The 20,563-nt window shown below is 41.5% G+C and overlaps 1 protein-coding gene across 2 annotated transcripts in view; it reads left to right on the top strand.

Moving 5' to 3' along the window:
* Positions 1-20,563, top strand: part of LOC149353209 (guanine nucleotide-releasing factor 2-like) — a 71,702-nt gene that overhangs the window by 43,871 nt on the left and 7,268 nt on the right. For both annotated transcript variants that reach the window (XM_089582419.1, XM_089582418.1), the window contains 6 exons: positions 3,687-3,769; positions 5,609-5,714; positions 8,007-8,085; positions 14,684-14,861; positions 15,609-15,924; positions 19,440-19,534. In XM_089582419.1, the coding sequence (XP_089438545.1) occupies positions 3,687-3,769; positions 5,609-5,714; positions 8,007-8,085; positions 14,684-14,861; positions 15,609-15,924; positions 19,440-19,534 (857 nt within the window). The remainder of the gene's footprint in view (positions 1-3,686; positions 3,770-5,608; positions 5,715-8,006; positions 8,086-14,683; positions 14,862-15,608; positions 15,925-19,439; positions 19,535-20,563) is intronic.

The raw sequence follows: 20,563 nt of genomic DNA, 5'->3' as shown, positions 1-20,563 counted from the left end.
ACCATCCGTTTAAGTTGCACAGCTTGCTTTTAGCTTGGCATGCTAGCTTTAAGCAGGCATGGAAAATAAAAAAAGAAAGGAATGATTTTATACTACAGCCTCAGTTAAACTGAACCAAAAGCAAAAAGCTCTCTTTTGTACTTTCTATTTATTTCTCTAAAATTGAACTTTTTCAGTGAATTTCAATGGCATACTTTCCTCATAGTAATTTAACAACACACGCAATGGGAAAACCTGTTGGCTTACAGTGTACCATGCAAGCTTTACTCGCTTCTATCTTCTCACCTTATCCAAAATATCATTAACTGTAAATGTTTTTGTGAGCCACAGCAGGCATGAAGAGACAGCAGCAACTTTATCCTTTTCTAGTGTTTGCTGCTGCTTAACATATTAACTGCAGCAGCAATTTTTGGGGCCCTAACCGCTGTACATCATAGCTGACCGGTGGGCCACCCTTAGATTTTCTTGGGTGCGGCGTGACCCACCAGTGAGCCTCCGTCGAAGTCAGCTTATTGTAATTGACAACAGATTGCAGTAGCAACATGGCATGTGTGTGTTTTTTCCAAGCTCTTAAAAAAATCTGAGCTGTCGTATGGCTTCATACCGCCACTCAGTATTCTTGCTGCCCAGCGGGAATGCACAACGTGACCCACCTGTGATCCACAATGCAGTGAATGTGTTAATCTGTTAACTGCATTGTGGGTGGGTCACTGGTGGGTCACGTCACGGCAATGAAGAGATTTTTCAAAGAACCTACAAAAGGCATACATGCCAGGCCGCTATTATCTTCTGTTGGCAGTACCAACAAGCTAGCTTCATGTGTGGCTCACTGAGTGATCACACCACACCAAAGAAAATTTAATGGTGGCCCACTGGTGGGCCATGATGCACAGGGATTAGGGCTCCAAAAATCACTTTCGTAGTGAACATGTTAATTACAGTGTCTAATGGGAGCGTGCGAATGTTCTAAATTTTCAAATGGTGAATCGAACATCCTCCTGTACGATTGACTAAACAAATGATGTAGTGCAGGTTCTAAGTTATTCGGAACTTTTTGGTTCTCAAACAGTTTTTGAATACCGGTGTAAAGAAACGCAGCTGTTTTCCTCGACAAGTGATTCGAAAATAGTACCCATTCTGATGCCACACAGATGCTGCTGCGATAGATCTGCTCGGGAAGGAGTGTTCAGCACCGCAGCAGGGTCCATTTGTGCTGTGCTGATCAATGCATGGCCTCCATGGCTGAGCAGTGTTGCAGGATTTGGCCAGGTTTAGCAAACTTTGCCACAATGCCAGGTCTCGAAGGCCTGGAACACAACTCACACGTCTCGCATCTACCGAGATGTGTATTTGCTGTCATCATCAGTAGGAAAAGTTAATGCTATGATATACGATATTGTGTCTCCCTTGTGGAGATCAGTCTTGCATCTTTTCATAGTCATACCTATAGCTCCATCAGTTGTAGTGCCATACTACGGCACCAACACTAGCATTTTACTGTTTTCGTTAGTTAGCACACCACAAATAGCGAAAATTCAACTTGGTAGTAAAGCTATGCTATTCATTTTTTATTTGTTTTTTGAAAAAGTACTATTCGCACATCCCTGGTGTTTATGAATCACTACACATTCCCTTCTGTTTATCTTCAGCTTTTCCTATCTTTGTGTGTGGTAAATGTATAAACGCTGCTATTAGTCATATTCACTTTGATGTTAGCTACATGCATTAAAATTTTAATATATGTTGCATGTCAACAATATCCCCTAAATGCCGAGTGCCTAACTCAATGTTGTACTACTACAATACAATGGAATGTCACTTTCCTTTTAAATGCTGTAAATGTAAACTTATATTAGTGGAGCAGTCGCCCCTCTTTTTTCCAGAAACTTTCTCTGAAGAAATTTGTAGTGAGCTTCTGAATGCTGCATCTCTGAGAACTAGCTGTTACATTGCTTATATCACTGTTAATCTCAATGGACCCCTTTCATAACTGTTAAGCCAGCTTCCCCGCAGTATGAATTGTTGGGCCAGTTGGTACTTCATGCTTATTATATTCACAGAGTGCAACAATGAACACGAACAGGGAGACACCACAAAGCGCTGTGGTGTCTCCCTGTTCATGTCTCCCTGTTGTCCATGTTCGTTGTCGTGCTATACAAATGTTCACTTCAATGCAGCAGTTTCTACTAAATGTAGAACAGCAAATTCCTAAAATGGGCTATTGTAGCCTAGTTTGTGTGTTTTAGGTATTGGAATATGTCCATGTGGTTTCTGTGACAGCAGTGTGTGCACCTGTGAAGCAGCAACTTGCAAGTTTAGCACTTCATCCTTGTTTTACTGATGGCTAGCGATACCACGATTAGGGCAGTTGCCACGTGGGGAAGCCAACTCAACAAATTATGAAAGGGGTTCACACTTAGATAATGGTGCTGCATAGAAAATGGTACGGTAGAAGTTTTGTACCTACTAAGTCAGGTGCAGATGGACTACATATAAATATTGTACAGGTGCATCATGTACATACATAACTTCTAACTCTATTTTTTTTTAAGCTAGTATTGTAAACTTCAGATTCAGTGTATACAATAATGTAACCATTAAAAAAAAAAACATTTTTATATGTTTAAGGCTGAAATCAAAAGGTTACTTTCACCGTGCATTAAGTTTCCAAGTTCCCTCTTGAATGGAATAAATTTAATTCAGGTAAGTGCTGCAGTTGCCTAAAAAGAAAATGTTTGTGTTCCTATGCATTCAGATAGGCATGCTTGTCCAACTTGAGGCACTCACAGCTCTGTCATTAACAGTTCACAAAACTGTATTACCGTATTTACTCGCGTAATTTGCACCGTGCATAATTTGCGCACCACCAACTTTTTATCCGGATTTTAAAAAAAACTTTTACTTACATATTTCTCACTCCCTGCTGCGCAAGCACACAAGCATGCACGCGGGTGCGCGCAGGGCAGGCGTGGGGAGATTGGTGTGGCCGCGTGCGGCTGCAAAAGGTGAGCGAATGGTGTCAAAAATGTCGGGAATTCGTTTGTAAATTGGTTCCGGTGAGCAAAAGTCAACTGCACGCTGTTTACCTGGCCCGCTCGCGCCAGTGGTCACTTTCCTGTACGAACGGCTGTATAAGTCGCACCAGAATCCAAAACTACCGAACCATTGGCTATTGTTTGCCGTTACTCGGCCGGGCCGCATGCAAGGGCGCCATTTTATCACCCATGTATCTCCATTTGCCTCTTACTGCTGGCTTTGCGACTGTATCATTCCATGTTTATTGCTTTGAGCTACGCACTCACCGTCATGCCATCACGTGGGGGACTACATAACATGGACCTGGGTTGGAGGTGGGTAGGGTGGTATGTGTCGACTTATATTCGGAGTCAACTTTTTTTTGGCCAGCGAGGAGCGTGAGTTGCAGGGTCGACTATACATGGTAGTATACCGTATACATTGCACGTTATGACCTTTGTAGAGTTATTGAGGACATGTTCACGAAATCTCCGCATAATCTGCGCACCCCCTTTTTGAAGCCTTAATTTTAGGAAAAAAAGTGCTCAAATTACGCGAGTAAGTACGGTAAGTTGTGAGTTTGGTGAAATACAGCATATCTGTCTTGTTAACAGAATTCTTTGTGGCTGCTGAACCAAATTTTAAGTTGCATTTTGCTTTGGTGGTTATAGAGTAGTTCCCTGGGTATCCAAGATGGTCTCATGTTGCCTACACGCCAGTCCTATGCGTCTCTTGGCTCTGGGACCTGCTTAGAGTAAGTGTGTGTTTTAATCCCTTATCATCGGGCTTAGTTGTGAAGTGTATTGCTATAGCTGTTATCATATTTAGGCCAATGTTGTCTTGGGTGTACATAATATTTGACCCTGGACCACAGTATATGAGCCTGTCTAGTGTCAGCTGTGAATCCATGATTGTTACCACAGTAGTTTACCAGTTGTCAATGTTCAGAATGCCCAACATGTTTAGTGCTATAAACACGCGTGGTAGGATAGTGTATTGCTTATTTATGGTCATTTAATGATGGTTAAAGTGCATACTGGTAGTTAACAATCAAAAATGATGTTGCTTATTTGAAACTTTATACATACTCTAATAACTTATTTATTGCAAATGTACCAAATTTCATGAAGCAGAGATGATAGGCCCCTTCGCCCAAATTATTCGGTGGACTGATTTTTCGGGAGTCCTCGATGATTTGTGAAAAATGGGAAGTGAAAGTGAGGTGTTTGTGAAAATTAAGCTGTTTGCAGTATTTTATGCTTTACGAAGGGTATTATTCCTCGACAAAGTTGTTATTTCAGCATCAGACACCTGAGCAGATTTTTTTATTTCAAATTAGACTGATATCAAACATTCTATTTGAAGTTCTCCCACAGTGGTGCGTGTGAAGCTTATTTTATGCCTGCATTCTGTTGTCACTCAAGAACTGTGGGAAAGCCAGACCTTAGTCTTGTTTTTTACAATACCAGTGCACTGTTCGTGAGTTGTGCTCAGGGTCATTAACGTACCAGGCTGGTAGGAAAGCCCACCTGGTGAATATGATTTGTGCAGACCTTATGTAACAGAGCAGCTGTGCCTAGTTTGTATTTGTGCATCCTGAAAGAAAATGGTCCATTAAGACAAGTGAACAACAAAAGCAGAAAAATCACAGGACGAGTTTCAGCCTGTGATTCTCCTGCTCTTGTGGTTCATCTGTTTTTTAGCACCATTTTCTTTGAGGATATGCAGACCTCGCAACTGTTAGTAATAACACGTGAAGCACGTGGTCTTATTTTGGTACCAAAAAGAAGAATTAAAAATAAAGGAAATAAAAATTCTCCTATTTTTACAATATGATGTCTAACACCAAGTTAATCTCATATTTGCGCGATACTCTTTTTCCTCTCACTAATTTTTGCTCTATTAAGGGGTAAGAGGGTCTTAAAAATAAATTTTTAATAATGAAGTCACAACTACTAGGGAACATGCATTTTTGCGTGCCGATTCCAAACATGTAATTTAATTTTATATTTAACAAGACCTTGTGCACTTATGCAATATGTTACGTAACTTTTGCCGAGAGTTTGAAAGAAATTCTACTGCAGGGAACTTGTTAGATTGCATACAGTTGGTTTCTCTTGACATCAAGCTATGCAATAAGGGTAAAATTATCATCCTGTGTGTTATAGAAGGTCAGTTATGGGATTTTGAAATCATCAGTTTCTTGTCGTTCGTGAAGTTGCAAATTCAAAACCCTGTAACTCAACTTCTATGATAGGCAGGATAATCATTTTGCCCTTATTGCATAGTGTGATGTCAAGACAAGCCTATCGCATGCGTCCTAGCAAGTTTCCTGCAGCAAAATTTATTGAAAGCTCTCGGCAAGAAGTTGCATAACATATTATATAAGTGCACAAGGACTTGTTTTACATAAAATTAGATTACATGTTTGGAATCAGCATGCAAAAATACATGTTTCTTGAAAAATCCATTATTGTGACTTCATTAACAAAATTTTTTTTTCTAAGACCAGCTTCCCCCTTATTAAGTAAAATGTGACATGCTGTATGATGAAAGAACCTCATTGTAACAGTCCTGTGTTGTGTTTCTTTAGCACCCCTCAGCCATTAAAAGCAATTGAAGATGCCCTGCCTGATGAGAATGGTGAAAGCTTGATTGACCTGCAAGACGTCAGTGATCACTTGATCTTTGGGGATAATGTAAGCATTTTTTTTTTATCCTGATGTGTTTAATATATGCTATGTAGGTGCATTTTACCGTAATGATTAATTTGATTTGCGTTTGACCACATCAAAGATGAACTTTGGTCAAACAAGGTTTATGTACACTTTAATTGGAAACTCTCTTAATTTGCAAATTTTGTTGGATCAAGGTACTTTTGCTTCCGTAATGCACTATGCACCAGAGTTCATGTCCCATGTTTGAGAGGCACTTTCTTCGGTTAAGGCCTTGTAAATTACTTTTAGTAAATAAACTTCCAGTAGTAATTTTGATTGTGGTTATCCAACTAAAGTTCTCAGTTTTGTCATGCTACTAATTCCTAGTAATGTTTATTGTATCTTGGCTACCTCAGAGCATGTGAAACCTAAGAACACAGAGAATGAAATTGCGATTGAAACTTATAGGAGGGCCATGCATACTTGAAGCACATTGAGAACAGGAATTTGGGAAAGTTGGTTAGGATTCACTGCAGGGTCATGTCTTATCTTTATTTTTATCATTTGTTTTTAATGGTCTCTATATACAGTGAATTCAGCTGGAAATTTTAGTCTCAGTAATACAGAGTACATGCTTACTAAAAAGCCAATGAACTAAAATCACCATGCGCCGCCGCGGTGGCTCAGTGGTGCTCGGCTGCTGACCCGAAAGACGCGGGTTCGACCGCGGCAGTTGAATTTCTTTGGAGGAGAAATTCTAGAGGCCCGTGTACTGTGCGATGTCAGTGCACGTTAAAGAACCCCAGGTGGTCGAAATTTCCGGAGCCCTCCACTACGGCGTCTCTCATAGCCTTAGTCGCTTTGGGACGTTAAACCCCATAAACCAAACCAAACCAAACCTAAAACCACCGTGCAGCTGTGGTACATAGCCTCTGAGATTTACTCTGTAAGCAATGCACAGTGGATGCACTGGCAGCAGCTACTTGGTGCGTGTAGCTGCTGTCAATACTTTGTGTGGAGTAGGCATTGCTATTATAACCATTGCCTGCAAGTGCATCAAAGCTATGGTTGGTTTGTTTTCAGCTGTCGTGAGTCTATGGCTACTGTTCTGTTGGCTGTGGAGGTTGATCACATAAACACGCTTACTGTTAGCTGTTAATTTCTTAGAAGCATGCTTGTGCTGGATAATGCACCTCAGGATGTTTCTGCAGCCACGAAAGCTTGTGCTTTGACCAGCTGTAGTGCTACCAGCTAGATCACTAGTGCATTATAGCACAACTACCATATCTTGCTACTACCATATCTTGCAACTACCATATCTTGTGCCCAAAAATGTGCACGGATGAAAAAAACTAAGCCTGTCTTTCTCCTTTGTGTACTTTTGTTTATCAAGGATACTGCCAATGATTCCTTGAATCAGTGTATGTTTGTATAAAGGCTTCTTAAAATGAAAGCATCTGCAAGAGTTGCTTTGCTGTGTTGGCAGCTAAATAAAAAAATTCCTCTGCGCTGTATATTTTGCTAATCTGGAGTTTTGTTGTACTGCAATTCAACTGTGCAGCTTATGAAATAGGAGAATGTTCTTTGGATGCTTTGGATGCTTGTTGATGAAGCTTCAGTAACAAAAAGCATTTATGTGCAAAGCTGAAAATAATACATACCATGTGTATGTAAATTGAAATACTCTTGTAAGAACTTTCTAATGGGCTGCAGAAAGTACTTTCCTGGTTTTGCGACCTAGGCTTATGATACTGCTAGATGTGAGATTAAATGCACATGCAAATTATTGCGTTATTATCAGCAGCAAATGAAACGCGAACAAGATAGCTGAAACAGGAACCACAAGATAAGATCTTAGCCATGGGAAACTCAATGCTAGGGTACGTTAATTTCACTTCAAAGGTGCAAAGACTGTTCTTTAGAAGTGTTAATCTACCTTGCTTGTACTTCCTCTCCAGGAGCTAATATGCTTGTGTTTTTCTGTTGGCATTTCAGTTCTTTTGTCCACATTTCATTTGTCGCTGATAGTACATATTGTTGAAAAGGTGAAACTCGCATTATGATAAGTCCAGAGCAGCTGACAAACTGCAGTGCAGTAAGGATAACGTCTTCAACATTTTATAATTTGGCGTTATTGTGCTGTGACCTACTTTTGCCTTTTGCTAGCTTTATACGTATCTTCATAAAAGCTTAGCTTAGATGGCATCAAAGCACATTAAATTTGTTTTGGAAGAAATACTCGGTGAATGTTAGATATGCCCCAATGGGAGTAAATTTTGCATGTTGCTGTGCTTTGTGCACATATATGACTCTCTTACCCTTTCCTCCCAACAGCCAAACGATGTAAGAGGACTGAAAGGAGGGCCAGCCGATGCCCTCATAATTCATGCAACTGCAGTACCGGAAAACAGTGGCAAGTTTTGTTTTTACTTCTTTAAAATGTGCTGACTAAGGCATTCGTGCAAAAATTTTCTCCCCTTTTTTTCTGTTCTTCTGGTTCTTGTTCTCTGTCTTTAGTTTGCTCAGGTGTTTTTAGTGTTGTTGCACTGCTAAGGTACTGCCATGTGCCTAATATTTGTTTTCTTTTGCTGTAATTGCAAAGTTACATTTGGTATGCTTTTGGCACACTTGCACAATCCACTTGCTTTATCACGGTGATGGTTGCAGCATTTTCTTAAACTGTCACAGTTAGAGGTAAGGCAACCTAAGTGTGCGGTGACACCCTGTAAACATCATCTCAATGTTAGCAGTGGAATTCTGTTGACTGTTGCCCGCCTTATCTGCTAGCTGATTTACTACTTACCTTATTTTCCGGTGTATAAGACGCATCCTTGTATAAGACGCAGCCGCCATATATGCAGGCTGTCATCGAAAAAGTTGTTATATAAGACGCACCCTAATTTACCCAGTTAGGCTAGCGAGGCTTAATTAAACACGCTTGCGCGACCATCGCGAAATCCACCGTACCTGAGAAGTTCTTAAGCAACGCTAAGTGATCGAAAAGGCAACACTCGCGCCATACCCGCCCACATTTTAGCAGAAAAGAAAGAAAAACAAAAGAACTCGCCTTATGTCCATAACAACATTTTATGTTTACTTAAAACCTTCGAAGTCTTCATCTTCGGATGCGCTATCAAAAAGTTCGCCCATTTCTGGAGGCAACGCGGCAAACAAAGTTGCGAAGCGTGACTAAAAAAGAACGCTGGCCTGTCTTGGCTTGTGTTGACTATGGCGAGAAGCACGATTGTCGCCATCTTTTGGCATTTCAGGGCCGCCGCGGTGGCTCAGTGGCTATGGTGCTCGGCTGCTGGCCCAAAAGACGCGGGTTCGATCCCGGCCGCGGCGGCTAGAATTTCTTTGGAGGAGAAATTCTAGAGGCCCGTGTACTGTGCGATGTCAGTGCACGTTAAAGAACCCCAGGTGGTCGAAATTTCCGGAGCCCTCCACTACGGCGTCTCTCATAGCCTTAGTCGCTTTGGGACGTTAAACCCCATAAACCAACCATAAACCAACCTTTTGGCATTTCACATTACTTTTGCTTGAGGCCTCCGAAACGGCCGCGTGTTTGTGATCCTGGAAGTCATCATCCCCGCTGTTTCATGATAAAGTTAACCTAAAATGTTGCGCATGGCGGTCCCGGTATTGAAGTGTTAACTGTGTCACAACCGCATTATTGGTAGTGATATTTTTTCTGTGAAAAAACCTTGAACATATGCCCGAGTAATATCTGAACTCGCAAAAAAAAAAAACGAAACATTTACGTATAAGACGCACCCTTGTATAGGACGCATCAGCAAGATTTTTCGAAAAAAGCCGCGTCTTATACAGCGGAAAATACGGTAGATCCTTTGTTCCTTTTGTGAGTGCATATTTACCACAGAAACAGTGTGCTGTTTGTGTTCTTTTAGTATCTACAATCTGTATGTAGTCAACATAATAGGATGCTGTTTTTAGAAGTGATGGTATATCAAAAGTGGTCTGATGAAGTTTACTTTTGGCAGTGGTAGCTGTCCGAGGGACTTTCTTCAGAATGAAACGATTTCATAGTGTGTTTTTACTGAAAACTACCTAGTGCATTCACCTGCTACCCAAACAACAGTGTCTTCCCAACTGTTCCTCGGCCATAAGGGACAGGTGGTCCAGGGAGTGGGCACTGTCAGGAACATGCCTCCTGTAGCCGTGTGGTTCAGGTGGGACCTGCTGGCAGTAGGTGCACTCATGGGAGAAGGGTTTGGACAATACAGCTCTCACTGTGAGCTCTTTGCCCCAAGGGAGGGCAGTATGCCCAGAGTTTTTTTTTTTTAATGAACCTTGTAAATGTCAACTGTTCATCACTTTAGCTATAGTTTAACCTTGGTACAACCTATTTCTGTATAAAAATAATATTTCCATTCAAGGAAAATTTCAGCTTTCCTTCTGCCTTTCATTGAGGACAATGTATTTTTCTCTTTGGTCTAGTGGAGTATGCAGTTTGCATTTAACAGACATTTATATGTACAAGGGGTGTCCTTTAAGTTCACTGAGGGCCTCCTGGCCTGCAGCAATAAAATAAAATGATGTAATTTTGAAAGAAGTTACATTCAGATCAAGTTTTTGGACTGTCCTTTTCCGGAAGTACATCATTTTTCAGTGTGGTTTCCACTAGCAGCAAGTGCACCTCCATCACTCATGCTCGAGTCTCTGCATGCCATTGTACAGCTGCCATGCCCCACGCACGTTACAGTCAGGACATAGTGCTATCAGTTTGCTCACTGTTTCTCAAGACGAAGCAGCATCTGAAGGGTGTGCTGTTCACGCCCAGAGAGGTCACCAGTGTAGTGTCCCATTGGTGTCATCAATTGGTGCCCTCATTCTTTGACAACATGCACCGGTGACTGGTGCACTGGTACATTGCTGCTTGTAGGAACTCTGTCAACAAGTCATGTGCTACTAGAAAAGAAGATATCCTAAATTTTTATTTTAATTCCACATCTTTAAATTCTGTTCTTTTATATAAGGAGGTAAAACTTGTTGAGCACACCTCAAACCAGCAGCCTCTGAAAAGCCACAAAGTATCTTTGGCTATTGCAGGTAATTGTTTATCTGTAAATTATAGTTGAAAAAGACCTGTAGGTCATGGGAGCCGCAAGGTAAGTGCATCACCATGCTGTTGATAGCATCCTCTTGAGGCTCACACCAGATTTGTTCTGTGCTGACAAGAATACCCAAGAATGTGCTAGCTAGAACAGACATAGGCTTCTGTGACTTGGTGACAGCAGCCAAGCTGAACTGTGTTTGTCTGGCTGCTTTTATAGTCAACAGTGATCAGAGTCTAAGGTGTCTTCGTGTATATCTTCGTGTGGCTCTAAGAATTGCTATTCACACTATCACAATCACAAAAGCTTATAAGCTGTTGTGGTTATGATAGTGTGAACAGCAATTCTCAAAGCCAGGGCATCTGCATTACAGCAGTGCTGAGGTTTTGCTCTACAAGCTTACCTGCCTGCATCCTTGCAGTTTTGATCAGGCACGGCTCTCATAACTTTTTGCTAGCAATGTCAGAGAAACTCAGTCATGCTGTTATTATATCTGAAATCTCAGCTTATGTAGTATAAGTCTTCAGTCACAGAATTTCACTCAGAGAGGTGTTTGGGAAATTTTGAGGGTTTTTTTTCACTGCTTGAAGTGTCAAAACAGTCGTGATGAAAATCTTGATGTAGTAAACTTGGGTTGAAAGCATGACTGCTATATCAAGGCTCATACGTGGCATCAATAAATTGTTCAATCATATAATTTTTTCTGAAGACAAGAATGGGGCAATCACAGAAAGCTGCTCTGAATCCGCTTGTTACAGCGGCTACTCGTACACGCGACAATCGTAAGCATGACATCTTAATCGGCAGTGGTACAGTTGTATAGTGGAACACAGTTCTACTACAAAATGCTTTTATCGTCAACCTTGTGGAATTTAGCAGACATTCTGTGCCAGTGGTCTAAGCACCACATGAGTTCGCTAACAATACCATACCTCTGAATTTTCAATGCTTCAGATACCATCGATCAATTTGTTTATTCATGTAAAAATGTTAGACTACAGAGCCATGTTTTGGTTACTTTTGAGATGACTGGTACATGCAGTACAAAAATGCAATTTGTGTATAACTACACAGATAATTGTTTTGCTGAGTGTGCAATAGAAACAATAGGGAAGAATAAAATTTTCATGCTTGTTAATGCAGCCGGAAACATATCTGTGGAAAACAGTAACGACAAAAATACACAGTAGTGTCCAAAAATGTTGATTCAATAAAGTTTCTTTAACAATGTGTACAACCAAAAAGTAAATGATTGTTATTCGAACATCTTATGCTAACAAAGTAACATAACCGAGACCTGGCATAAAAGAATGCAAGCTTTTTCTGAATGGGCAGCATAAACCTGTTCCAGCATTTCACAGTTAGTTTCACAGCTTGTTAGAAGGTTACAAGCATGTGATTGTAAGGCGTTATTATGTCAAGGATGAGGAGTACACCTCTTGTCTGTGAAAGGAAAGATATAATGGTGTTGTTTCTTAATGTCAGGCTTATTTCTCTGATATTGCTTTGCAAAGCAGGCATTATCTTTCATAGCAGACAAGAGTGCACAAGTTGCACCCTTGTGAAATGCTTGCTGCACTATCATTATCATGTGGCTTGAAGAGCGCGGAGCTTCACTCAGTCCTTGTTGCTGTAGCCCGCAGCTGAATATAGAAGGGATAAAAAGTTAAGAGGGGAAGGTTTGTTTTTCTTCTGCCGTAGATGGTGGAGCTTGCTTATGATTCGCGTCTCCAGTGTCGCATCTTTTCCTGTGCTCTCGGAGCTTGAAAGTGTGAAGTTGGACGTGCTCACCAGGGGATGTGATCAGATTTTAGTGCTGCCCTTGAAGCTTATTGAGACCCACTCCTTCCAACATGCCACACCCCCTTTATCAAGAACTTGCATCACTGGCCTTTCCTTTCATATTGCTGCTTTCATTCCTTAAGGGGGGACCCTGGTCTTTAAAAGGAAATTTTATTAAACTAGGTATAGTAATGAAATTTTCAGGCCACATGTATTTTTGTGCACTGATTCTAGATATGTCATTTAATTTTGTGTAAAACAATTCCTTGAGCACTTGTGCAATTTTTATGCAAGTATTTTGGGAGAAGTTTTGCAGAAAATTTGCTGCAGGAAACTCGCTGAAATGCATGCCATTGGGTTCTCTTGACACCAAGGAATGCAATAAGGGTAAAATTATTATCCTGGCTCTCATAGAACTGGAGTTATAGGGTACTGAAGCTGCCACTTCAGAAACAGGAATACACACTTTCCTTCTCATTTCTGAAGTGACAACTTCAAAACTATAACTCAAGTTCTATGATAGCCAGGATGATAATTTTACCCTTATTGCATTCCTTGGTGTCAAGAGAACCCAATGGCATGCATTTCAGCGAGTTTCCTGGAGCAAATTTTCTGCAAAACTTTTCCCAAAATACTTGCATAAAAATTTCACAAGTGCTCAAGGAATTGTTTTACACGAAATTAAATGATATATCTAGAACCAGCGCACAAAAATACATGTGGCCTGAAAATTTCATTACTGTGACTTCATTAATAAAAATTTTTTTTTCAAGACCAGGGTCGCCCCTTAAAAAACAAAAACAAATACAAGGGATGACAGGAAGCAGAAAGACTTGAAAACACCTGTTTAGCAAAACAAGTGCAGTAAGGCAGAGGATAAACAGGAGATGTTGACTGACCCTCTAGTCCTTACAGACGGCCATCATTTATGTTCTTTCTTTTTGTTTCAGTCATGGCCATTTTAACTGATGATTGGTTTAAAAACTCAAAAGGTTGAAAATCACATAGGCATAGAATCAGCCTTTACATGCGGCTTTGTGGCTTGTGACATCTTTCGGCTGCTGTAGTTAAGGATGCCGCAACACTCTGCATGACAGCATTTATTTCAGCCCTTTTGTTTTTGCTTATTGCATTACACATAATTTCTTATGAGAAAACGTATAGCAGTTGTAAGTCCTGAAAAGCAGATCCCGAAAACTACCTTCTTTACTTCTAAGTCGTTATTTATTCTGTAGCTACGTTCTGGTCACTGTTGGAAAGCATTTAAGTTACTTTTTTTTGTGTGTGTGTTTTAAAAACAGTGTCTGGTAATAGAGCAAAAGAAAAGCTTTTAATGACAATTACTACCAGCCACAGTTGCTGTGCAATGCACATATAACCCACTAGGGTCTTTCTACCAAGTTGCATTTAATGGCAGAAATATCAGTGCAAAGAAAAATTTGGGAGAGATGATTTCTTATCGCAACTAAACCACTGTTGCTGCCATTCTCAGAGCGGCAGGGAAAGTAGTGATCCATGGTGCACATGTTGGCTTACTTAATTGGGCTCAGAGCTCAGTGTTTGGTGCTTTTTCCACCAGTGTTGCTCATTAGTGGAGAGCTGTGTGTATGAACTGCATGCTTGCTTCATCCACAACAGATATGTGAATAATTTCACTAATGAAAATGCTACTTCGTTATAGTTGTAGGTTATAATTTATAAAAAAGACAATGGTGCACAAAAGAGCACTTGAAACACAGCTGATCATTGGCTATCTTAGTGCCAATAGTAGTATTAAGTGTGAAGTGCCTATATGTATGCGATGGCACAGTTTTACAGTGTAATGAAACCACTGACTAAACGTTATTATAGTACACTTTACAAAGTTTATTGCAATGATGATCATCTTAGTACCACTAGATTCTGCGAGAAATCCTGTGAGATCCACATCCCCTAAACCACATACCTAGTTCTATTTAGGACACCGTACACCCATGGTGGTACCCTCCTCCTTGAAGGGTAATTCAGTAGCATTTGCTGAGAGGAATGGTACATGTTAAGGCTGTTTTTAGGTGCAGCCAATCGCAGCTAGCTTTTTCGTTTCAACCTAATCAGTATTTCGATTCCAGCTTCATGTTTAAAAGATGGGTGCATATTTGGTTTTTCTTTCCTCAGAAAAAGAGTACTATTACCAGGAAGCCTTCCTGACAACCTACAAGACGTTTGTGAGCCCCATGGATCTAGTGAACAAGCTCATCTACCGCTACAACAAGTTTATCCAGTTCTCTGACACACGGCAAAAGTATGCTCGCTGGGCTTTCTCGCTCCTGGTTCGTGTTGTGGATGACCTTGGGTAAGTACCATCGGAAAAATGGTTGCTGCTGCTCAGTGTGTATAATTCTGGGGTTTTAGAAATTAATTAGGTGTTCTTTCTTGAGTTTGTATCTAGAATGGAAATTTTCAGTTCTCTTTGTAGACATGGATTCATTTGATGATTTTTCTTATTGTGGTTTTATCGGCTGTATCCTGCTTTTTTTTTCTGGGTGGTTACCTGTAGTTACAAAAATAAGTGCTGGTAACAACTATGCTGCCACGAGGAATATAGAATAAACATGTGAAGATATAATGACTGCATTATTGCTGGAAGTGTGCAGATATTTCAAGAAATTTTACCCAGGTTTTGAACGTCTAATATTTTAACTTACAAATAATTAAAACTGAAAAGGTATTGGAACATAAACATCAATTACATCATCTTTAACATGGTCATTGATGCGTATCTTCATCATTATGATACCTGCCCAGGCAAAGTTTCGTCAAACTCTTGATTACATCACAGAATAGTTCAGTTAGCAGTTTTGGCTCAAGGTCATATTTGAAGCTTGTGCCTAATATGCAGTGCATAAAGGCTGCACGTTACGAGGTATGTTAGATGCATTCTGCAAAAAAGGCAGGGTCTCAAAAACGCGTGCAAATTTTGCGGGTTTTAAGAAACTTTAACCGCAGAGTCCTGCCACCAGTGGATGCAGGCTAGCTCTTCTAGCCTGATTGGGTAGTTCTAGTAATATGCGTTGTGGGTGTGCATCGTGATGGTGCGTAGGCTGAGTGATGCGGGTCCAGACATGGTACGAGTCCTGACATCATTCTCGCACCAACTGGTGGGCCGGGGAGACCTGAGCCTGGCAAGGGCTCTGCGGGCCAAGGTGGTGGAAAAGTGGGAGGCACACGCGCAGCTACAGACTGCCCTGGGGGGCCCCTGGGGATCCACTGGTGCTATGGGAGCCCCACCTGGCTGCGGTGGTAGCCTGGCCAACTTGCGCGTCACCACCCAGCCAGCCACCTTGCTCCACTTCAAGTCAGAGCTCCTGGCCGAGCAGATGACTCTGCTCGACGCTCACCTCTTCCAGCGCATTGACGTAAGTATGGAGAGCCCCCTGCAGACTGAGCGCTGAGCAGTTTTTCGATAGGTGCTAGTAAAACCTGCTTGTAGAAACCACCTTTGCCTACGAGCAGCTGATGCTCCTAAACTAAGGCAGTTGAGGTGCATCATTTGTGCACTTGCTGCTGCACCCTTGCCTGCCAACCTTGGTGGCTCATTAGCTTTGGCGTTCGACTGCTGATCTCAGGGTCACAGGATTGAATCGTGGCCGCTGCGGCCACATTTTGGTGGAGACAAAATGCAAAAACGCCCTTGTGGTGTGCGATGTCAGTGCATGCTGAAGAACCACAGATGGTTTAAATTAAATCCAGAGGTCTAAATCAATCCAGAACCCTCGACTACGATTTCCCTCATAGTCCATGTATCACTTTGGGACGTTAAACCCCGCATACCAAGTACCACACCCTTGCCTACAGTGCAAAAAATTAGAGATATTTGAACTGGCCTTCAGATGGGAGAAAGTCTTTGCATGTATTTCACGCCAGTGTCTCACCAAATGGTGCAAGAAATAGGGACAAACCTGTGAGCATGACCGACATCACTATGATGGAATAGACCAAAAATATTTGTATGCCTAGGTGTAAGTGTTTGCATGTGCTTTGAGGTACTGATTTCTACGAGTGTGCGAACAGTACTTTTTCAAAACTGTATCAGTTATGAATAGAATAGCTTGGCTACCATACTGAAAGGTGCACTGAAGAGGAATCTGAACTTGTATTTTTACTGCTGGAACTCGATCTACACGTTCCGAGCGTTTTTGGAAACTTCAAATTATTGCCCTGTGCGGCCGATTTCCCTAATTTAAATCGGAATAACGTCGGGCTCCCACCTTTTCTTTTTTTTTTCAATTCCCCGCAAACGGTGGGAGGAGTCGACCAACCTCTCACCCAGTCCCGTGGCGGCTTGCCGCTCTGCCATCGGCGGAGTGATACATAGTGATCGATGAAAGCAAAGAGTCCACGCATATTTTTATTTCCGTGGGCCTAATTTGCAGCTATGTAGACTCTGGCTAGACATATTTATTCATGAAAACCTAAAAGAAACAAAATAAAAGCGAAAGCAAAGTTGCCACGCGACTGCCTGAAAGGCACTCCATGTGTTGGTTGTCTCCTCCCACCGTCTGCGGGGAATTAAAAAAAAAAGACGGGAGCCGAACGTTAATCCGGATTGATTAGGGAAATCAGCTGCACAGGGCAATAAATCGAAGTTTCTAAGAATGCTGGGAACGTGTAGCTCGAGTTCCCACGGCAAAAAGACAAGTTCAGATTCCTCTTCAGTGCACCATACTAAATACACATCAGACGGCAAAGCAGCCAAACAAATTTAAGTGTGAACCAAATACTTTATAAGTGGCATTGTAATTTCATGCCTACTGTTCTAAAGGATGGCAAAGAATCTTGAAAGCTTTTTTTTTTTTTTCTTTTTATAAACAGCTTCTTAGAAGTGATTACTGTGTCAATTTTATTAAAAGTGATTGTTAAAAAGAATTAAACACATGACTAAGTTGATACACTGAGATACACTGAGACAAACACAACACCAAGCGACAGTTGAGTAGAATGGAAAGGGCATCAAGAACTGTTGGAGAAGACATGCACCTTGATAAGCAGGTTGGGATATTGGCACCACATAGAAAACATATTGGGCACGTGGCTTACTGAGAGTACCGGTCAAAAAGAAGTGCTTAGCTAGATTTAGGTGCTGGTCACATTAAAGGGCACCAGTATAAAGACGGTGCTTCAAACACTCCTGTGCTTGTTCTTTACTCATCACAAGTTGCAGTGTAATATCAGAGCCATCTGCTGTCATAGAAAACTTCATAGGTAAACCAGAGGACTCATTTCCACTTGGTATAGTTGCACAGCTACCATAGTCCTCCAGATCAGCAGTAAAATTCCAATAAGAAAGAGTGTCAGGTAGGGAGACACAATCTCTCCAATGCTATTCACCGCCTTTTTACATGAGGTGGTCCGAGGCCTGGGCAGGGAACAGTTGGGGGTAAGAGTTAATGGAGAACACCTAATTAGTCTGCAATTCGCTGATGATATTGTCTTGCTAAGTCACTCAGGTGATGAACTGCAAAGCACGATCATTGAGTTAGACAGGCAGAGCAGAACGGTGGGTCTAAAAATTAACATGCAGAAAACCAAAGTAATGTTCAACAGTCTCGCAAAGGAACAGCAGTTCACAGTTGGAGCGGGGTGCTGGAAGTGGTAAGGGAATACATCTACTTGGGGCAGATAGTAACCGCCGATCCGTATCATGAGAGGCAAATAGCTAGAAGAATAAGAATGGGTTGGAGCTCATGTGGCAGGTTCTCTCAGATCATGAATGGCAGTTTACCAATATCCTTCAAGAGAAAAGTATGCAACAGCTGTATCTTACTGGTACTCATCTAGGGGGCAGAAACGTGAAGGCTAACAAAAAGGGTTGAGTTTAAGTTAGGGACAATGCAGTGAGCTATGGAAAGAAAAATGATAGGTGTAAGGTTAAGAGACTGGAAGCGGGCAGAGTGGGTGACGGAACAAATGCGGGCTAATGACATCCTAGTTGAAATCAAGAGGAAGAAATGGGTTTGGGCAGGGCATTTAATGTGAAGGCAAGATAACCGCTAGTCCTTAAGGGTGGAGGAGTGTATTCCAAGAGAAGGCAAGCATAGCAGGGGGCGACAGAAAGTTAAGTGGGCGGATGGGATTAAGAAGTTTTCGCGGATATGTTGGCCACAGCTGGCAAAGGACAGGGTTAATTGGAAAGACATGGAGAGGCCTTTGCCGTGCAGTGAGCATAGTCAGGCTGATGATGATAGCAGCACGCACATGAAGAAAATAGAAGTGGTAGCGTTACGGTAATTCTTGTGCACAGGATGATAACAAAACCACCTCACGAATGTTGAGTGTGAGCTTTTACCACTAATGATGATGGTGAACAAATTGGTAGCACCGTGCCACAGTGGAACAAATGGGCGCATGTTCAGGCTTTGGGCACCACCAGGCAAACAAAATGCAACATGCAGTAGGCACAGAACGATGCCTGATTGGCTGCCACATCACATATATGGCTCAAGAGCCTGCAATATATGACAGAGCTGGCTGGCATGAAGCTCCGATGTTACGCCGCACCTCCGAGACAGACATCTAATATGAGTGCCAGCATTAAACACTTTGCACCTAGTAGAAGTGATTGAACAAATGTATGTTTGCAAGAATTGTGGCTGTAAAATGATGGATGTGTGTGCAGTGCAATTTGCAGCAGTACTTGTATGTCACTAAATGACACAGTGATGCATATCAATCAATTCTCGCACACCATGTAAGCTTCCAGTGCTGAATAATGTGCTATCTTCACAAAATATGCTCATGTTCTCATAGTTTTAAATAATTCTGAAGCATTTATGCCTTGGGCCTTTGTGACAGCCTTGATATGTCAGAAAATGTTCTGTCCGTGCCTGTTTCTTGATAGAAAACATGTGCTTACCACATTATGTTTATTTAGATCTCCGAGATTCTTATCTGGGCAAAAGAGCAAAATGAAGATTCAAGTCCAAACCTGACAAAGTTCACTGAACACTTCAACAAGATGTCCTACTGGTAAGGTTTCATTTCCAAACCGGTTGGCACACTTCGTTTAGTGATTAGCCACAACCATGTTCTAGCTACCCAGGCAGCTTTGTTGGGTGGGAGCCTTCAATAATTATAATTAAGTCAAAGTGAAACATCTATCAAATGGTCACCTTTTGAGCAGTCTTAGAGAATCGTGTTCAGAGTTACATTATTGTTGAATCGTGTTCAGAGTTACAGTATTGTTGTGGACTTCCTTGTTTGTTTCACTTTTGGAATGGAACATTAAATGCCTGCATAGTTCAGAAAGGAGCCGCCACGTTGGCTCAGTGGTTATGGGGCTCGGCTGCTGACCCGAAAGACGCGGGTTTGATCCCGGCTGCGGCAGGCGCATTTTGATGGAGGCAATATGCTGGAGGCCGATGTACAGTCGCCGTCAAAAGTAAATGGAAGGCGACTTTGTCAAAAAATTTAATTTCTTTAAATCTAAAGCATAATGGTCCATGTATGTTGGTGCACAGTGCAATTCGCACAATCACAATTAGGCTGCACATATGTATTCAAGGATGCATGAATTTAGGGGGCAATGATTAAATTTTTTCGTTAATATTGCCTTCCATTTACTTTTGATGGCACCTGTACCATGCGATGTTAGTGCACGCTAAAGAACCCCAGGTGGTCGGAATTATCAGGAGCCCTCCACTATGGCATCTCTCATAGCCTCAGTCACTTTGGGATGTTAAACCCCATAAAACCAAACCAATGTCACATAGTTTATGTAAAAACTAAATAGTGAGGATGCTCCTTTGTGGTATGCTGGCATTTGCAGGTTTATGGGTGGATAAATGATTACGTCTTGCCACTCATTCTTTCCATTATTGCAGGTATGAGGTTAGTAGTACTAATGGTACTCCTTTTATGTCTCACAATTCTTATTTGTTAGGCTGTGTTTGAGGACTTGTAAGATTGGCTCTTTTTGCACCAAAAGTGCAAAAGTGATAACTCTACTGACCTGTCTTTATGGAATCTGAATTGAGCGGGACTGATCGGATTAAAAGT

The sequence above is a fragment of the Amblyomma mixtum genome, chromosome 3, assembly GCF_055824585.1.
Source record: "Amblyomma mixtum isolate Tamu chromosome 3, ASM5582458v1, whole genome shotgun sequence".
Taxonomy (NCBI): Eukaryota; Metazoa; Arthropoda; class Arachnida; order Ixodida; family Ixodidae; genus Amblyomma; species Amblyomma mixtum.
This window is presented reverse-complemented; position numbering and strand designations above follow the sequence as displayed.